Genomic DNA, 14,040 nt, shown 5'->3' with positions numbered 1-14,040 from the left:
TCAATTATTCGCAATCTTATAGCGCTCCAATATACAAGCACTTCTGGGTGACCGGCCGCATAGGGCAGAGTGACGTGAAGGGGACGTGCCAAGGATTAAGTGCTAGTGCGCAGGCGCTGTTTACACTTGGTAACCCAGCAACAGGCACAGCAGGCTGGGAGCCGGGGGGCGGTGCAATAGAGAAAGAAAAAACCTATGGAGAAAGAACAATAATTATCAAGCACAAACAGGTAACCAATACATTGACATTTATCATAAAAGCGCCGATGGCTTAAGCCGTTGGCGTGTGTTCTTCTCTTCATAGCTGTTTTTTGTTATTTGTGGCCATAAGTCTTATAAAAAGGTACCTTACCAGCGTCTCACCACCCCTGGATGAAGCAACTTTGTGCGAAACGCGCGTCGGGTGTGGTGGACTCCTGGCTCCTGCTCCATTGTCTGGTAAACATGTGCTGGTGTGTCATTTAACATACCAGATGAATATCTGTATTATTGGTTACGCTTCTGTGTGATCTTGTTTTATGTGGCTCCATACGGCACATTGCCTTTTATACGGGACCACATATGAAAACTGTGTGCTAAAACTGTATTTAGACACTCTGTGTAAAATACTGTTAGATTATATCCAACTATGGATTGAAATACTGGATGCTAAATGCAATGTGAGCGTATTAGATGCATTAATATATGTATGTATATATTGTTATGACTGTGTACCAGGTGTCTACCGTTTTTTTCTGTGTTTGTTGTTTCTTACCTGCTGCCCATGTTTGGCTTTTTAGGACCATTTATGGTATATACATTTTTGATACTAATAAAGTGATTTTATATCATTTTTGTGTGTGGTGCCTTCTTCTATAGGTATATATTTGATGTGTGGTTAACCACTGAAGGTTCTATTATTGGCGTTGTAACCTGCTGTATCAGCCACGATCAGCATTGGCATCGTCCATATCTGTTTAACCCCTTAGATGCTGCTGTCAATAGGGACTATATTATATAATTGGTTAATAGAGTGTTGGGGCTTCCTCTTTATCCAGATCGGCACCCTGAGATCATGATTACGTGGTCCCGATGTTTGTCATGGCAATTCACAACCAATAAAAAGCCTTAGTGTCTGCTGGCTATAGTGGCCTGTTCAGAAGTCAGTGACATTTAGATGGTAAAAATACACTTGCATTCATTCTTGATAATCACCTCAAGGGCTAATAAACTACCTGACAGCAATTTTCAATGTCAGGTGGTGCTGTTTTTAAAATATCACTTTTTTGGGTTTTCAAATACATCAGACCCCCAAAGTCACTTCAAACCTGGATAGGTCCTGAAAAAAAAAAAAAATAAATTTGTAAATTTCCTTGAAAAATTGCTGCTACATTTTTAAACCTCCTAAAATGCTAACAAAATAAAATATCAGTTAAAAATGGTGCTAAATTAAATCAGACATGAGGGAAATGTTATTTATTAATGTTTTTCTATGGTATAGCTATCTGGATTAAATGGATAATCATTCAAAGTTTGAACATTGCTAATTTTTAACAGTTTTGTCAAATGTTTGATTTTTTTTTTTTAAAATAAACGCAAAACATATCTTCCTAGAGTTACCATTATCACAAACTATAAGGTGTCACAAAAAAAATTCTCAAAATCACTGGGAATTGTTGAAGCGTTGCAGAGTTATTACCACATAAAGTGACATTGGTCAGATTTTAAAATTTTGCCCCTGTCACGAAGAGGTTAAAAAAAAAAATAGCCCAGAATACTTGAAGTCCCAGTATACTTAACATCTCTTTTTTAGTATCTAGCCAAAAGAAATGGGGTACTGTTGCAATGCAGGGAAAGGAGTGGTGTGTATTTGGCATTCTTTTATTATGAATTTGGGACTTTTTTGGGAAAAAAAGAGATTGAGGATGGAAAAAGGCTGACAAACATGATCTACTGAATCGCTGACTGTCGCTCTGTACCTCTTTGATTCCAAGCTTTAGAAGTTTCTACTCACTGAATAGGCAAGGTGGGCTCATGAGTGACAAGGGAGTACCGTGCACAGAGGGGGAAGTAAAGAAGGTTCGGTATGGGACACGGAGGTGTTGAGCATGACTCAAAAATGACTTCTTTTAATTTAAGCCAGATATTATTCCTACTCCCAATTTTAAATCAAATAATCCTGTATCCCACAAGATGTTTATAAGAGTGTAAACTGGGTTTAGTCACCTATATACATAACCTAATTTAATGACACAAAATTACACTTTGTAATATACTGCTTGCAGAATGTGATTCCAGATCCTGCAAAATCCTGCGGCCCATATAAACCCGTAAGAGGTTTACCTGAAGGAAAAACCTCCTCCCCACAGAAAGAAGTGAATGTGCACAACCATGATACTATTGGTGAGTGTTTTGTGCAATTAACGTGTACAGCAAAGTGTGGAGTGTGTTTAAAAAAAAAAAAAAAAAAAAAAAAATTCTTTATGTATCTTACATATTCACTAGGAATGATTGCAGTTGATACAAATGGAAATATTGCAACCGGGACCTCCACAAATGGCGCTTCTCACAAAATCCCTGGGTAAGTGAATATTTCTCCACCACATTTGACATATGTCCAAAATGTCCACCTATCACAGGTCTTTAAAAGTGTTGGTCTACTTGTATGAGCTAAAGGGACTTTTTCGGTCCACCTAGGCTCCAGGCTTCTTGTCACTTGTAAATTCATGCCAAAATGTCTAGAAAAATACGTAATGGCAATTTGAGACCAGCAAGACAGTGAAAGAGTTCATGAGGCCAGGAGTATTGACGGTCCACCCTTCTAGCCTGACTGACCAGCTTAAGTTGGTGTATCTCCCTTCTGAAATCTTACACTTCTGTACAAATGGTATACAGTACTAACAACATTTACAGCACACTGCAATTAATGAATAATAGAATTAGTCTTACCGGTAATTCGGTTTCTAGGAACCTTCCACGACAGCAGTATCGGAGGTTGTCTCCCTGCCCTTATAGGGGACAGGAAACAGAGGTAAAATACCCCTCCCCTTCCTGCAACCACCAGTGTTTTTTTCTGGACACAGTAGCATGTATAGTTACCACTTAAGTGCAGGAATCATCCAATAAGAATATCAGATAGGGAGGGAAATTAGTGCTGTTGTGGAAGGTTCCTAGAAACCGAATTACCGGTAAGACTAATTCTATTTTCTCCAGTCACCTTCCACGACAGCAGTATCGGAGTAATGCCAACAGCTAATTTCTTAGGGAGGGATAACTGCCTGCAAAACGCGTCTGCCAAACGATAGGTCCCTATTGAAATTTAGTGTGTAGTGCCTGGTGAATGTATGGACTGACGACCAGGTGGTGGCTCTGCATATCTGCTCAGACGATGCGTTTCCTCTCTCTGCCCAGGAAGTCGAAACTGAGCGGGTGGAGTGGGCTTTCAGCAATGTCGGGGGTGCAAGCTTCTGGGATGAATATGCTAGACAAATGGCTTGTTTGATCCAGTTAGCGATCATACTTTTAGCTGCTTTTTTGTCTTTATTCCTTCCTGTCAACTGGACGAATAGGTTTTGGTCTATCCTCCAACTTTCCATCTGTTCGAGGTAGAAAAGGACCACCCTGCGGACATCCAGGATGTGAAAGGCTTCTTCCTTTTGTGAGGCTGTGGCCTCTGATACAGCTAGGGGGCGCTGTTTGTTCTCCCCAGAATGTGCATGCAGACGGATGAAGTCCATAGGTGTGCATGAGAGTCACGGATTTCCGGTCCGGGTTTTCCAGGTGGCTGAAGGCCACAGGTTTCTGTGTGTTTAAAAGCCCTGCAGTAAGGGGTATGGGTGTGTCAGGCCGTGCAGGCCATGTCAGGTGTCTGGCCAGGTGTGTGAGGTGCACGTCATTGTCAGTCTGGTGTGTGCTGGTCTGCAGAGTGCATGGAGGCCAGCAGAGCCAGCACCCAAGGCAGCTGAATAGCCTGGCACCCGCAGCGTACACAGAGATGCAAGTCGTCCATGGTACTGCTCTCGGATGTGGACAGTCCTGTGCCCGGAGGTTGACAGTCCTGTGCCCGGAGGTGGTTGTCCTGTGCCCGTCGGAGTCGGATGTGGACAGACCTGTGCCCGGAGGTGGATGTCCTGTGCCCGAAAGAGGACTAGCATGTGCAACGATTGCAAACAGGTGGATATGGTGCCCGGTTGCTATCCGGAGGATATCCTGAACTGTGTACGACTGTGTGAGTAAAGAGTCTGTAAGAGACTGTGATACAGCGATGCAGGACACCCACGGGAACTAGTCAGAGGAGGGCTGGCGTGAGTAGTGTCTGCAACATACGAGGCTGTGTGTATGGAGACGTATAGAGACTGTGAGATGGCGTGCGGTCGTCCAGGGAAACTGGACAAGGGAAGTCTGGCCTGTTTAGGGACCGCAAATCTAAAGCCATGTGAAATGTATTGCATAGAACTGGTGTAAACTGGTCACTGAAGTTATATGCATTTATGTGTACCCGGCTGCACTCCAGAGGATAAAGAGTGCAGTGCGCTGAGTGAGTACAGAGGACTGACACCCTGCGTCTTGGGCTGTCTTATGTGTATCCGGCTGCACTCCAGAGGATAAAGAGTGCAGTGCGCTGAGTGAGTACAGAGGACTGACACCCTGCGTCTTGGGCTGTCTTATGTGTATCCGGCTGCACTCCAGAGGATAAAGAGTGCAGTGTGCTGAGTGAGTACAGAGACTTGTTAGCGGCGTGCAGTCACCCAGGGAAACTGGACAGAGGGAAGTTCGGCCTGTGTATTGACTGCGTCATATAGCCATGCATTATTAATGGACTGTATGAAGAAGCCGTTTACTATATTGACTGTGTGAAGTAACACAATAAGAGACTTTTGTGTTTGAATTTGTGGGTCACTGCTTCTTCACTGCGTACGAAGCTACTGCAGCTTTACACTTTGAATTAGAGGTATTTGGACAGAATGAGGGTAAAACAATATCCTGACTTCTGTGGAAATCCGAGACCTCCTTAGGCATAAAGGAAGGGTCTAGCTTAAGGATTATGCTATCCATGGTGATGGTTAAATATGGCTCCTGTACTGACAAGGCCTGCAGCTCTCCTATACACCTAGCGGTAGTGATTGCTACTAGGAAGACTGTCTTAAGGGTCAGGATTTTTAAGGTGATGGTTGATAAGGGTTCAAAGGGGTCCCCGGTTAGACTATTCAGGACAGGGTTCAAATCCCAAGGAGGAGTCTGGACATGGAGCCTAGGGCGAATCCTAGTTGCAGACATCATGAAACGTCTAACCCAACGGTGGCTTGCTTAATCCTGATCAAAGAAGGAACTAAGTGCCGACACCTGAACCTTTAGGGTACTAGGTGAGAGTCCTAGATCCAGACCCTTCTGGAGAAATTCTAAGATTTGTGCAATATTGGGATGGAACGGATTGGGTTTGTTTGGGAAACACCTGGATGAAATTTTTTTCCAAACATTGCAATAGATGGCGTTGGTTATTGGTTTCCTACTTTTTTGTAGGGTCTGAATTACGTCATCTGAGAGACCTCTGGCTCTCAGAATCTCGGCCTCAGTAACCAGGCCGCCAGTTTCAACCTGTGTAAGTCTGAGTGTAGCAGGGGTCCCTGCTGAAGAAGGTCGACTATCTGGGGCAGAAGTATCGGGCCCTCTAGAGACATGTCTGTCAGTGCGCGGTACCAGCTTCTTCCTGGCCACCAGAATCGTTGTGACTCAGTCTGCCCGGATCTTTTATAGTGTTCTTGGTAACATAGGAATTGGTGGGAAGGCGTATGCCAGAGCAAACTTCCAAGGATGGGAGAAGGCATCCAGTCCTTGTGCTTCACTTGAGGGGTTGAGGGAGAAGAAAGTGCTCGACTTCGTGTTCTGACTGTTGGCAAACAGATCAACGTTGGGACTTCCCCACCTCCGGACCAGGGATAGGAATACCTCTTGGTTTAGAGACCACTCCCCAGGATAGAAGTCTCTCCTGCTGAGCAAGTCCGCTTGGGCTTTGATCCCTTTATGTGCACTGCTGTGATGGATAGGAGGTGTTTTTCTGCCCAGGAAAAAATCCTTGCAGCGGTTAATTTCAGGCTGGTATATTTCGTGCCTCTCTGGTGTCGTAGGTAGGCCGCTGTAGTCGTGTTGTCGGACATTACACGTACATGGTGACCTTGGATGAGGATAGATCTGGCTTTTAGCACCTCCTCCACCGCTTTTATTTCCCTCAGATTTGAGGCCTGATGTTTGGGGGGCCACAACCCCTGGAATTGTGGGAACCTTCTACTATGGTGCCCCAGCCTCTCTGGCTTGCATCCGTTGTGAGCACCTTCAGAGGAAGTTGATCCCAGCTGACTCCCTGTTGAAGGTTTTGGGAGTTCAGCCACCATGAAAGGATTTTATGTGACTGGGGAGAGGAATCCTCCTGGTTAATGCATTCTGGCGTCCTTTCGAATGCATCAGGATGTGGGACTGAAGGACTCTTGTGTGGGCCTGGGCCCAGAAGACTGCTTGGATGCATGACGTCAACGAGCCCAGGATTGATATCGAGTCTCTTAACCTCTTTCTGACCTCGGACGTACTATCCCGTCCGAGGTCAGATACCGCGCTTTGATGCAGGGCTCCGGCGGTGAACGTCCCTTCTAGTAAGCGCGCACACAACCTCCGGCAGCAGCGAGGAGGGAGGAGAAAGCCGGGGAGCTACAGGAGGACCCCGGTGCCCTTCACCGCTCTGCTTTACCCCACGAGGAGGCACAGGAAGGGTGGGATAGAGGGTCCCAAGTTACGTGGCGAACGCAGAGATGGGAGCAGTCACAGGAGGAGAGCGGAGCCCCCGAACTCGACTGCCCGGCACATGCAGATAACAGCGCTCCCGATCGCCGGCCACGGCAGCACTATCCGAAACCTCTTCATGCCCCATAGGGGACAGGAAAAACACTGGTGGTTGCAGGAAGGGGAGGGGTATTTAACCTGTTTCCTGTCCCCTATTAGGGCGGGGAGACAACCTCCATTACTGCTGTCGTGGAAGGTGACTGGAGAAACATGAAATCCTCTGTTGCTGCACATTCTCAAGTTGTCTCTTGAGCAGCTCATAGCTCTGCCGTCTCCTCCATTCCTGGTTGCTTGGAGGGTGAGTGCTCCCTCCTGAGTGAGTTTTGGTCTGAAGCTCTTTCCTGCTCCAGCACTTTATGGTCTATGACTTTGTTCTGGGTCTACATTCTTATCACTTCATTTATATATAAAGATAACTGTTTATTTGAGCAAGGACAAGGCTCAGGAAAGTGTGAACTGTGATTAGAAGAAGTTCTCTAGAAGCTGCCAATGCTTGCTGCCGGGGAGTGTGATTATGCAGAAATGAGATCCTTGGCAATAGCTGATGGGGAGGAAAAGAGAAGAAAATAGGTAACTTCTGCATAGAAATCAATAGAATGGAGAAAACTGACTGATGTTCAGTATTAACATCTCTCCTGAAATGTAATTACTGCACACTCCATGGAAACAAGCTGTGCACTATATAAGATAAAAGCTTTCACAGCACAACAGAAAGTCAATTACAAACATTATTTCATGCTGTCTAACCAAAACAATTTAATAACACGAGACTACCCTTTAAAATAGCAAACACCACCCACCCCCACCTGGCAGCAATATTTGACAGATTTTTTTTTTGTTCAAGAACTGTTAACACAATGCACCTCATTGTGTAACACAACATAGTGTGAAATCTGGTGTAACAACTCTGCTGGCATCACTGCATGGCCTCCCATCCCCCACCTGCATTACACTCAAACTCACTTACTTCTCTGGGCCTTGTTGTGACTTCTCTCTGCTGCCAGCTCCATGCTGTGTGCCTCATGTCTGCTGTTTGCTCTGCGCATGCTCTGTCTGTGTGCATAGGGGGGCGGCACCGGCAACTCCTGTTTCTTATAGAGACTGTGTGCACCTTGCTAAGGTGTCCCTGGCCAATCGTCATGAGGCTTCCTGTATTTAAGACATCCCCACCCATTGGTGGGGGCCTGTGCAACTTACTCCCTCAGTCAGTTCTTAGCTGCTGAGGTGCCAGGCCAAGTCTCTGTGACTCTTGTGTTCCGCCACCCAGGGGGCGTTGTACCCTGGTCTGTTTCCTGTGTAGTCACCCAGGGGGCTTCGTACCCTGGCCTATGTCCGCCACCCAGAGGGGCGTCGTACCCTGGCTTGTGTCCATGTCTCTGTGCCTTGTCTCGTTCCTGACTCTGTCTTAGTCTTGTTCCTGTGTCCGTTTATATCCCTGTCTTGGTTTGCTTTTTCTGCTGTGCGTACTCTGTGTCTTGCTTTGCTCTGCTTTGCACTCTGTATCTAGCTTTTGCTGTGCTCTGCACTGTATCTTGCTTTGCTCTGCTTTCGGCTCCGCTCTCTGCTACCTTGCTTTGCACCTTGCTCTGCATTCTGTGACCTTGCTCTGCACTCTGTGGTTTTTTCTCTCGGCTCTGCACTCTGTGTCTTGCGCTGCACTCTGACTTTGCTCTGCTCTCAGCGCTGCACTCTGTGGCTTTGCTCTCAGCTCTGGTCTCAGTAGCTTTGCTCTGCACTTTGCTCTGCACTCTGTGGCCCTGCTCTGCGGCTCCGCTCAGCTCTCGCTCTGCGGCTCCGCTCCTTGCGGTTCTACCTGGCTCCGCTCCTTGCGGTTCTACTTCTCCAGCTCTTGGCTCCGCCTCCTGCGTTTCTGCTCTTGGCTCCGCCTCCAGTTCTTGGCTCTGCCTCCTGCATTTCTGCACTTGGCTCCTCCTCCAGCTCTTGGCTCCGCCTCCAGCTCTTGGTTCCGCCTCCTGCATTTCTGTTCTTGGCTCTAGCTCCTGTGCTTTCGCTCTGCATCTGCTCTTGCGGTCTTTCTCTACCTATTAAGTCCTCCTGTCTGAACTGGTTCTTACCTGTTTTACATACCTGCCTGCAGACCGGTCCCTACCGTTTCTTCCAGTGTACCAGTCTTGTCCGCCTTTTTATTTTGCCTGGTAACTTGCAATACTGCAAGTGTACAGTAATCACTGCCTGACGTTTTGATAACCGCACATACACACATGCTGCACAGCAAGCTGTCAATCAAAATACTAGGGACTGATTACAAAGCGCTCAATGTATAGTGAGCAGGCACTGTAATCACACCCTGCAGTGCCCCAATGATTGGAATTCATTGGTTACAGGGAGAATATAATTTCACTTTCTTCTGTAACCGCTGGTCCAGTAAAGGTGATACAGGATGTAAATGTTATTCACATGCATATTACCACAATTTCTGGAGATATATAGTGCTTCTGAATGTAACCGGTTCCCTTTATACTTAAAGGGGCACCGTTGCAAGAATCATAAATCTATGAAATTCCCATTTAATAACATGATACAAGCTGTATCTTGTTTCTAGACGGGTGGGCGACTCGCCAATCATTGGAGCTGGATCTTATGCAGACAGTTCAGTTGGAGGAGCAGCAGCCACTGGAGATGGGGACACCATGATGCGATTCCTACCAAGGTAATGTGAAAGAGAATGGTAATGTTCTGGGTAGATAAAGTATATATGTAAGAAAAAAGTTTTATAAGGAAGCCTCCTTTGTAATGATTGTGAGGTGGAAACTATTTTGAATGTATCTACATGGTGCTAACATACTGCATGGTGGTCAGATTAACAGAAAAGTAAATAAAATGTCATTTGTTAGTTTTTCTATTAATTTTGACTAATTTTTGATGATCATGTTATTCACATCCAGCATATCTTATTTAGATAAATTATTTAGATACATTTTAGAGAAATTCGATTTGTGCTACTCTGGTCTGGCTTCCAGTTCGGTCCTCCGTGGCAGCTGGTTTTACCCCCTGGAACCGGCATCTTCGGCCTGGTGCTTTTTGCACTTAATGGGCCCTGTGACGCTATAACATCACGTACATAACATAATGGTGTACGTCACAGGGTCTGGTAAGTGCCAGAGACTCCCAGGATGTGGAGCACAGTCGTAAAGATTGGCGGTCAAGGAGGTCCAGAAGGAAGCTTGACTGATGCAGCGCTAATCTAAGTGCTCACCTCTAATATTATTAATAATGTATCTCGGTATAAAACTGTCCTTTAAAGGTTTGTCTTGATGTGTTAAACATATGTGATACAATTATGCTTCATGTATTTAATTTTTTTCTGCTTTTGATCATATTATTGCATTATAGCGCAATAATGGATATTATGTACTGATTCATCTCAGTTACCAAGCTGTGGAGAACATGAGGATGGGAGCAGATCCCACCACTGCATGTCAGAAGGCTATTTCTAGGATTCAGAAACACGTTCCAGTCTTTTTTGGGGCGATCATCTGTGCCAACAGGACAGGAAGTTATGGTGAGTGACAATTACATGTTGTGTCTAAGAAATGGACTAATAGCATACCTTAACCTAACACAATGCACTTCATTACACAGCACAGAAAAGTGATATTACTGGCAGTGAACCAGAATTAATCTTCTGATTAGCACTGTTCTTCAGAGAACACTTACCGTATATACTCGAGTATAAGCCGACCCGAGAATAAGCCGACCCCCCCCCCCCCTAATTTTGCCACAAAAAACTGTAATCGCTTTCCATATTAGTTATCTGACATTCTACTCTGATTACAGCAAGACTGAAAAGAAAGAAGTTTAGATCCAGAAATCCCATGTAGTTAAAAAAACATATTTATTGTAAAAATATTAAAAACATGATAAAAAAATTGGGAGAGTAAATAAAATCACAGAGGTGTCGCGTTTTGAATCCCATGGGTTCTGAATCCTAGCATGTTATAATTTGGTAGGCAAACATATTTATACTTGTTACCAGAATGGGAGTGGTGATATCCTATCTATCTATTTATCTATCAAATAGAGCAGCACATTCAGCATGGAAAGAATCTGGGTGCAAAAGAGCTTCCACAGGCATATACCAAACCTTGCATGTAGTAGTCTAAAAAAGGAAGCAGCACACCACTGTCTGTGAATAAGGAGCTATTTTATTTAGCCCATGATGGCGATGTTTCGGTTCAGTGTAGGCTTGAAAAAGGTTCGCTACACTGAAACGAAATGTCGCCATCATGGGCTAAATAAAATAGCACCGTATTCACAGACAGTGGTGTGCTGCTTCCTTTTTTGGACTACTATCTGTCTGTGTGTATATGTGTGTGAATATATATATCTATATATATAATTGTCTAAGGGTTTTTCCGTCTGTCTGTCTGTCTGTCTGTCTGTCTGTCTGTCTGTCTGTCTGTCCTGGAAATCCCACATCTCTGATTGGTCGAGGCCGCCAGGCCTCGACCAATCAGAGACGGGCACAGCATGGCGACGATGATGTCATAATGGAAATCCCACGTCTCTGATTGGTCGAGGCCGCTAGGCCTCGACCAATCAGCGAAGGGTACAGTATCGACGTAGATGTCATGATGGTTGCCATGGCGACGATGATGTCATAAAGGTTGCCTCGACCAATCAGCGATGAGCACAGTATCGACGTAGATGTCATAATGGTTGCCATGGCAACGATGATGTCATAAAGGTTGCCTCGACCAATCAGCGACGGGCACAGTCTGCCGCGAATTCTGGAATCATCATTGTCCATATACTACGGGGACATGCATATTCTAGAATACCCGATGCGTTAGAATCGGGCCACAGTCTAGTATGTGTGTATATATATATATATATATATATATATATATATATATATATATATATATATATATATATATATATATATATATATATATATATATATATATATATATATATATAGTGTGTGCGCCGATACAGTTACCTTCTGCGGCAGAGCAGGGAGAATCGATCTCCCTGCTTGGCTGCTATGGGGCCCCTGAGCAGGTGGGGGGGGCCCCGGTGCCAGCAGTGGGCCCCCCGCCTGTCATAGCAAGGTCAGCTATATCGGCATTTAGCCGATACAGCTGACCGCAATGATAAGGGAAGGAGTGCTGCACTCCTTCCCCCTGTCAGCGTCTGACGTCTGCAACGTTGACGGGGGCGCGATGATGTCACTGCCCGTCGCCCGCTATCAGGAGGAGTGGGCGCTCAGAGCAGCGCAGGAACCAGGAAGAAAAGTGGTGAGTATTTATTTTTATTTATGGGGTGCTGCCTAATACTACAGGGTCTGCCTATGGGTGGGTCTGCCTAATACTACAGAGTCTGCCTATGGTTGGTTTGTCTTATACTACAGGGTCTGCCTATTGGGGGGGTCTGCCTTATACTACATGGTCTGCCTATGGGGGGTCTGCCTTATACTACAGAGTCTGCCTATGGGGGGGTGCTGTCTTATACTACAGAATCTGCCTATGGGGGTACTGTCTTATACTACAGGGTCTGCCTATAAGGGTGCTGCTTTATACTACAGGGTCTGCCTATGGGGTGGTGCCTTATACTACAGGGTCTGCCTATGGGGTGCCGCCTTATACTACAGCGTCTGCCTATAGGGGTGCTGCTTTATACTACAGGGTCTGCCTTATACTAGGGGGTTTGCCTATGGGGTGCTGCCTTATACTACAGGGTTTGCCTGTGGGGTGCTTCCTTATACTACAGAGTCTGCCTATGGGTGCTGCCTTGTGCTATAGAGTCTGCCTATGGGGGTTGCATTATACAATATAGAGTAAGCCTATGGGGAGTGCATTATACTATATTGAGGACGATCTGGTGCATTATACTATATGGAGGCTATCTAGAGGGGCATCATACAGTGTGGAGATTACAGTGAGGGGGCCATCATACAGTGTGGGGATTACAGTGAAAGGGCCATCATACAGTGTTGGAGCCATCAAACAGTTTGGAGGCTACTAAGGGGTCAGTATACTAAGTGGGTGGTACTGTACAGTGGGGGGTATTATACTGTGTGTAAGAGAGCATCATGCTGTGTATAAGGGAGCTGTACAGGGGGGAGACTCGAGACTTTATTAAATGTAAAGTGGGCACTTCTTGTTATAGGGATCTCACTGTGACTATCAAAGGGGCACACATGGCAATATTACTTTCTAGGGGGCAAAATGTGGGCACTGTTTTCTAGGGCACGTGCACCCGGCATTACTATATTATAGAGGGGTGCTTTAGAATTTAGAGGGCACCCAGAACCACACAGTAGTTGCTGTAATAGGGACACATACGGCAGCAACGGCTCAGTATTGGGGTATCAGCAGGATGAAGAGTTTGTTCAGGTTAGGAATAGATGGTGATGGGGCTGGAATATGAAAAGTGAAATTTGTCTTTGTTGTATTGTCTGCAGCCGGAAGAAGTTGTCATGTCGGTCTGGGCCAGATGGAAAAGACGGGAAAAATGAACGATTCCATCATAAAGAACGTCAGCGGTAAGTCACTATCTGTAACTGTGCTGTGATCTCTTATATTTTCTGTAGGACTGGTATCTACCGCTGACCATATGGCGGTAATATCCATATTGGTCTTTATATAGAGATTATTTTCAGTAACATCTGTCATCTGCTGAGGTTGCCCTCCACTATTGGGGTGCGTCTCCCAGCTGTAATCAAGGTTACCTGGTTAGGGGCCCACTCAGAAGCTTCGCCTTCCCCCGAACCAAAACATACATATGTATATTTCACGCATTAAGAGTGTGCATTTCCAATCTTAGTCAACATTTGAATCAATAGATCTTTGAATAATAATACGTTACACAATTGGATGTTTAAAAAAAAAAAAGTTCCTGGCTGAGATAATTTTATAAATGTGCTCTTGCTGTGTACTGTGTAATGGCCATGTCTGATCGTGCCGGAACGTGGTCTGAAGCAATAGTATTACAGCATGAGGTCACAGACATTCTCAAGTATTTATGCTAAATGTGTATCCTGATAAAGGATTGGGAGATGACTTAAAATCCAATAGGTTACAGTTTCCTAATCTGCACTATTGGGAGTAAAGAGAATTTTATTTTGTGTTTTTTGGTGTGATAGATAAATATCTTGTCTTGTATGGTCTACAATGCTCTTATCTCTACATAAAGTTTTATTTTTCTTACATTGTTGTATAACTTTATTTGTAATCTTTTTCTTCTGGTTCTTATGCCCTATTT

At 45.0% G+C, this 14,040-nt stretch overlaps 1 protein-coding gene across 3 annotated transcripts in view; it reads left to right on the top strand.

Annotated features, from left to right (window-relative positions):
• Positions 1–14,040, top strand: part of AGA (aspartylglucosaminidase) — a 52,234-nt gene that overhangs the window by 17,810 nt on the left and 20,384 nt on the right. For 2 of the 3 annotated variants that reach the window (XM_077279542.1, XM_077279543.1), the window contains exons 5-9: positions 2,265–2,382; positions 2,485–2,560; positions 9,374–9,481; positions 10,200–10,333; positions 13,241–13,321. In XM_077279542.1, the coding sequence (XP_077135657.1) occupies positions 2,265–2,382; positions 2,485–2,560; positions 9,374–9,481; positions 10,200–10,333; positions 13,241–13,321 (517 nt within the window). The remainder of the gene's footprint in view (positions 1–2,264; positions 2,383–2,484; positions 2,561–9,373; positions 9,482–10,199; positions 10,334–13,240; positions 13,322–14,040) is intronic. The other variant, XM_077279544.1, reaches the window with a different exon arrangement.

Source organism: Ranitomeya variabilis, chromosome 1, assembly GCF_051348905.1.
Source record: "Ranitomeya variabilis isolate aRanVar5 chromosome 1, aRanVar5.hap1, whole genome shotgun sequence".
Lineage (NCBI taxonomy): Eukaryota > Metazoa > Chordata > Amphibia > Anura > Dendrobatidae > Ranitomeya > Ranitomeya variabilis.
This window is presented reverse-complemented; position numbering and strand designations above follow the sequence as displayed.